The 6,913-nt window shown below is 36.1% G+C and overlaps 1 protein-coding gene across 1 annotated transcript; it reads left to right on the forward strand.

Moving 5' to 3' along the window:
- Window positions 1-3,819: 3,819 nt before the first annotated feature.
- On the forward strand, window positions 3,820-4,800 carry LOC101661677 (olfactory receptor 7G2-like). The gene has a single exon (XM_004714318.2). The coding sequence runs from the start codon at window positions 3,865-3,867 to the stop codon at window positions 4,798-4,800; it is 936 nt and encodes a 311-aa protein (XP_004714375.1). The 5' UTR covers window positions 3,820-3,864.
- Window positions 4,801-6,913: the final 2,113 nt, after the last annotated feature.

The raw sequence follows: 6,913 nt of genomic DNA on the forward strand, positions 1-6,913 counted from the left end.
CAGCCAGGTAATCTAGAATCCTTTGATTAATGTGTGAAAATGAGGACAGGTGTTTCCCTATAACTTCATCCACGGGAAACTGAAGACAGTACATGCATGCATAAAATTATTCTAATCAAGTTCACCCATGGACTCCTACCTAACGGACTTCCATTGTCCTGACATGCTTCTTTCTATCTTTGCACATATATGCTCAAAGAAGCCTTGATGGCGATGTACGTTAGGCATTTGTAGCAAGATGAAGCTGTCTTCCACCTTCTTGACATGCTTCTTTTTAGTTTTGCCTGAATATGCCCTTATTGAACTGATCTCTTATTGTGCCTCTACAATGGCAAGGATCATTTTCTTCCTGAGCAGAAACCTCCTTTTCTCAAACTGAAGACTTAGGAAATCTCAGGCATTTACTTGTACTTTTGTGAAGATAATGGGGAGGAGAATATGTAAGCTTACTTTTATCTTCTTATCCCTGGTTCTTGACACACCATCTTTAGGAGTCCTTTGGTCTTATCCCTGGTAGAAAGCTATGAGATTCTGGAAATGGATGTGGAGATAATGTAGGCCCAAGCAGCAGGTTGCCAAAAAAAGCTCATATGTTTCTATTGATAAAATTACCAAATATTTAAAATTATAACCATATAAATAATTTATTAAAAAGGAAAAGACTACCATTTACTCCTTTCCAGAACTAACCATTGTTGAGGTTCGGCTGTAGAGCTCTGGGTATTTTTTAGTGATAAAATACGTATGCAGTGAGTCTTCTTTTTGTGATTCTCTGTGTTGCTCTCTTTCTCACCCAGAAACAGCAGTTTTCAGGTGATATTATTTTCCATGCATGACTTAATTTTATCTCTTTCTAAATATATAACTCTAACTATATATGTATGTTTGTGTGTAATATAAATGTACATGTGTGTGTCAATCAATGAATCAAAACTAATTCAGTGCCTCTGAATCAACTCTCACTTGTAGCAACATTATACACGGTTTCCCAAAACTATGAATTTCAGCAGAATCAAAAACCCTTGTATTTAATTGAGAGCGACTGGTTGGTCACAACAAGTTGCCCAGCAAGTCACTAGGTCCCCTACAGATAGAGAGAGATATAAATTGAAAGTGGCACACAGATTTTAGAAGGCATTAAATATAATAACTCTCATTTATAGAGTGAAGAAATAAATTGTAGTGTACTATCAAATTGTATTTTAAAAATTAGGGAAGCAGAAATGACTGTATAGACATTCATTTTAAAAATTATACAAAAAAAATGTTGTGATGACTATACAGCCTTCCTTGAGATGTTTGAACCATTGAATTGTGTGTTACTTTAATTATAGTTCCATATAAAAATAAAGAAAATAAACATTTTGAGAGAGCCAATTGTCAAATTACGTATGCAATATTCTTATGCTTATAGAAAGCATTTAAAAGGCAAAAGAGTATACAGTGAACCCTCGCCACTTCGCGCTTCGACTTCCGCGGCTTCACTCTATCGCGGTTTTTGCGTAACAGCACCCACTGCCTACACCCGCTCCTTCAGAGGAAAAAGATGGTGACCCACCTGTAGAGTACATCCCTTAAGTCATTTCATAGGCTATTGATTACAGTATTTGTAAGAACTATGTATAATAATACTGTATGTGAAATATGTAATACTGTAAACTAGATACCATAAATAATATAATAAATAATAAATGATCATTGTAACGTCCAAAATGTTTTACTGTATTTTCCCTTTTTCGTTTAATAAATTGGGTAATACGAGTGTAATGGTGACTAAAGGGTGTTTTTTCATGTCCTCTATGCTCTAACTACGAAAATATTTGATTTACAAATAAGGAATCCTACTTCGCGGAATTTCATTTATCACGGTAGGGTCTAGAACCGATTAACCACGATAAACGAGGGTTCACTGTAGTACTAAAGAACAGTGCTACATATACTAAAATTGTATAGAATGAATGGATATCAAGTTAATGCATTTCTCAGCCCCGGGGAAGGAAATGTGTCAATAGTGAGCAAACTGCAGAATGTAGGAAGCTTAAAATATATTTATATTATATTTTTTCAATAAAAATATCTAAATCAAGGCTGAAGAAGTGTGTGAGTCAATAGCACTGACTGATGGATAACTAGCCATTCATTATTTACTCTGTAGGTTTCATTATGCTTGAGTTATCCATAATTCTAATAAGACACATACCCAGCAAATCTGTGTATATGTTAACATTTAATTTTTTATAAGCCTTAGAGTTCTTGCCATACAATTTTCCCCATTACTTGTGCTGCTTCAAGTGAACCCAATTTATTCATATCTATTTTATCATCTGTCCTTGCCAAATGAATATTGATATCATTGATGTTCATTTAAGGTGTTTCATCCTTCATGTTCTCTACATAAACAAATTCCCCAGAGAGGAATTTAAATCCTTTCTTGAAGTTTGGGTTTAAGATGCTTGGAATGTTCTGTTGTTTTCTTCCCTCAACTGCTTCATATATTACTTTTGTCTTAGGAGTAAAAGACACCAACTACTACATTGTTCATCACACACACACACACAATCACAATAGGACAAGCTATTATGAAGATCTCATAAGGTAAGCACTATACTCACTGCCATCAGGTCAATAATGACTCATAGCCAATTGATGGGACAGGATAGAACTGCCCCTGTGAGTTTCCAAGACTGTAACTCTTTAGGGGAGTAGACGGTTTCATCCTTCTTCCTCCGAGCTGGCTGATGGTTTCAAACTGCAGACCTTGTGGCTAGCAGGCCCACATGTAACTACTAGGTGCCAAGACTCTTTGTACTATACAAGCTGCTTTTTCCTAATCATTTCTCAGGAATACAAAATTTCAATAAGGTTTTAAATTCCATTTTAGCTGTACATAATAAAGAAATATGTACAATAAAGCATAATGTAATTCAACAATTTCTACATTTACAATTCAACGATATTGGTTACACTCATGTTATGTGCTATCTGTTCCCCAAATATCCCACTACCAGGAGCATCCATTCAACATACCCTAAGCAAAACTCCCCTTTCTCTGATGCTCTCATCACTGCTGTTTTTTCTAGGTACCATTGAGTCAGTTTCCACTCATAACAAGCCTATTACAACAGAACAAATCAATTCTTGTCCTACATTATCCCACACAGGTTCATATATTAAAATATATTGTTTCTTCCACAATGTTCATGCATTTTACTGGGAACTTACTTCATTTTTCCTGCTCTCTACACTGTACCAAGTATGATGTCTTTCTCTAAAGAATGGAAACTGCCTGAGAACCAGTCCAAATACATGAACTGAAGCCTCACCATGTGACATCTAAGGAGAATTCTTGCTGTACTTCTTTCAAGACACCTTTGTTCATGATTCTGACAGTCATTGATATACTTATTCTTTTTTGTTCTTGCTAACAAATACATTGGGAATATTATAAGGACAGTCCAGCTCCTAGTAAAGGAAACAATGCTCTTTAAAGTCAAAAAGAGCATGACTTTCTAGTGGATAGATAGACACAGTGTCTGCAACTGTTGGCACCACCATAAAAAACAACAGCAACAAAGCGATCTTCAGGGTAGTGGAGGGCTAGGCAGTGTTTCATTCTCTTGTGCCTGTTGTCCCTATGAATTTGAACTGATTTGACATCATCTAACACCACCACCAACTTACCTTGGTAAAAAGTATGTAAAATAGAATGGGAGCTCCCATTCCAGAATTTATCATCAGTGAGGCTGGAGTAGGTACCAAGAACTTAGGTTTTTCACAACAAAGCAAGTTGATGCTCTTGCTGAGTGCTGTGGATCTACACATTTAATTATCTGTCATCCAATCTTTTCCACCAGGTTTGCCAATATGGAACATGGAAACTACACAGGTGTTTCACAATTCATTCTTCTGGGATTGAGCACGGATCCAGAAATCCAACCTCTCTTCTTTACCCTGTTTCTGTCCATATACCTCATCATCCTCTTGGGAAACCTACTCATTGTTCTGGCTGTCAGCTTTGACTCCCACCTCCACACACCCATGTATTTCTTTCTTTCTAATCTCTCCTTCACTGACATCTGTTTCAGCACAACCACACTCCCAAAGATGCTGGCAAACATCAAAGCTCAAAATCAACGCATCACTTACACAGGATGTCTCATGCAAATCTGCTCTTCCTTGGTTTTTGCTGGTTTGGAAAATTTTCTCCTTGCAGTAATGGCCTATGACCGCTATGTGGCTATCTGTCATCCTCTGAGGTACACTATTATCATGAGCCCTACCCTCTGTGGCTCGCTCTCCCTACTCTCCTTGTTCATGAGCCTTATGAATGCACTACTTCAGAGTCTGATGGTCTTGCGCCTGTCCTTCTGCACAGACTTGGAAATCCCTAACTTCTTTTGTGAACTTGCTCCAGTTCTCAAACTTGCCTGCTCTGATACCTTCATCAATTACATCCTAGCATATTTGGTGATTACATTTTTGGGTGGTGTTCCTGTATCTGGAATTATTTTCTCTTACACACAGATCATCTCTGCTGTCCTGAGAAGGACATCAGGAGGCAGAAAGTATAAAGTGTTTTCCACTTGTGGGTCTCATCTCTCGATTGTTTCTATATTCTATGGAACTGCCCTTGGTGTGTACATCAGTTCTACATTTCCACACTCCTCCAGGGAGACAGCTGTAGCCTCAATATTATATAGCATGGTCCCTCAAATGATGAATCCCTTTATCTACAGCCTGAGGAACAGAGACATGAAGGAAGCTTTGAGAAAATTCATCAATAGAATAAGATTATTTTAGGTACTCTTTTTGTGTTGTTTTGATTTGGGATTCTAGTATGAGTCAAAGTGGAAGGAATGTATCTGATGCTGAGTGCCTACTGCTTCATCAGCAAGATCTTCTAAAAATGACTAGATAAGATAATGTCTAGGCATATTTTATCATCTTTATGAAAAAAGGAGGTTCCAAGAATTTCAGTTCACTAGGACTAATTAGGGACTAATTTTGGCTTCTGTTCACATGGCTTTAAGCATAGGATCAAGATGGTGATAATTTCTACCTAAGACCCAAGCTTTCAAAGTGTATTTTTTACACTAGCTAATCCACCATCTCAAAGAAGTGAAAGAAGCTTTGCTTCTTTATAGATTGCTATCTAAAAATCTTGAAAACGAATCCCTTCCTTAGCCTCTGCTTCTATAGAAACTGGCAAAATAAAACTGACAATTTAGAGTGTTGATTGAAGTCTTAAGAATTTCAATAACACATCTCAAATGGTGTTTATGAAGAAAGCAGCTTTTCTGCAGAGAAGAAATTTACTTTAAGAAGGAATTGTAAACATGGTGGAAGAAAGGAAAAGTGGGCGGGATTCGTAGGATCACATTACAACCCCAACCACCCAAATATACAAATTGTGTCCATCAGTCAGAATTGTGTCTACAGTTATAGAGGAAAAGTGGAGGTGTCACAGGAGAATTAAGGAGTTTGTCGAGTGCTCTCTTCATTGTTCATGACTAGGGTAAGAGAGGAAGGTTATGTTCAGTCTGCTGGGGAAGAGCTCCTCACTTAGTACCCAAGGTACCTTGTTGTTCAGACATTTCTTCATTAACACTCAGAGAACACTTGTGTACATGAGACACCAGAAATTCTTGTTTGTAAATCATGATGCTGAATCTTATGAAACAAATTTCTTTTTCTAGACAGGCACCAGAAGGGTGAGCAGTTTAATTAAGCCCTTTTGAAATTCTTACACACGCTGAATTCTGAGAAGCAAGATGTTAATATTAAAAGCATATGATAGAATGTATTTGTAATCTGAAATGTAAAAGATTTGGCTCAATTGTACTTGTTAAAATATCAATATATTCTGTATACAGATGTTTATCGTAGCATTCTTTGTAATATCTATGAAGTAGAAACAATCAAAATATTCATCAATGGATGAAAGGATCAACAGATGTGGTATGTATATATAATGGAATATGACTCAGCCATAAACAAAAATGAAATCTTGATTCATCACATTACATGAATGAACCTTCAAACCATAATTCTGAGTAAAATGAGCCAATCACAAAGGTATTGTTACTGTATGATCTTACTTTAAAATAAATAAATGAATTCAAGACAATGATTATTAGTTGTACAGGGATGGAGAGATGAAAGGGAAGTTTTGCATCTATGCTTTTGATTTTATGGTAAAGATGGTGGATAGAAAATGATAGTAAAAATGGTTCCACAACTTGAAAAATCTAAGCAATATCACTGAGTTGTACAAAAATAAAGTGTTGAGCTTGTGTTTATTTTGTTATGTTTATGTTTACCATGACAAATATACACATGATATAGAGTATAAAATGTACTTATAGAACTTGCAGAATACTAATAATTGAAAACACATATGGTATATACTCGACCACATATACACAAGTATAAACTGACCTGAATATCAGCCAAGGCACATAACTTTACCATAAAAACTGTATTAAAAATGTGCTGAAAAACTTGGCTTATACACGAGTATATACACGAGTATATTTCATAAATGAGTTAAGAAATAAAGCATTGTTGATTCCAGTTGAGCAGTCATCCAACCACATTACCATCCATACTCCAATTGATAATTACCATGTTGAACTCCATATTTGTCAATTACTTTGATGTTTTTCTATTAGGCTTAATGCTATGGAATTTCCAGTTTTGATCATTTTTGTCGTATATGCTGACATTTTCAAAGTATGTGACATTTTCAAAGTATATGATATCACTGTGATATGATGACTTAGTGGGTTATGTTTTGGGCTGTTAACCACAAGCTCAGTAGTTCAAATCATCTAGTTACTACAGAGAAATATGAGGCTATGTGGCCACATAGTAATGTACCACCTCAGCAACCCACAGAAGTTGCTATGATCTA

Source organism: Echinops telfairi, unplaced genomic scaffold, assembly GCF_000313985.2.
Source record: "Echinops telfairi isolate 266 unplaced genomic scaffold, ASM31398v2 ScPeMD7_7459;HRSCAF=8497, whole genome shotgun sequence".
NCBI classification, from domain to species: Eukaryota; Metazoa; Chordata; class Mammalia; order Afrosoricida; family Tenrecidae; genus Echinops; species Echinops telfairi.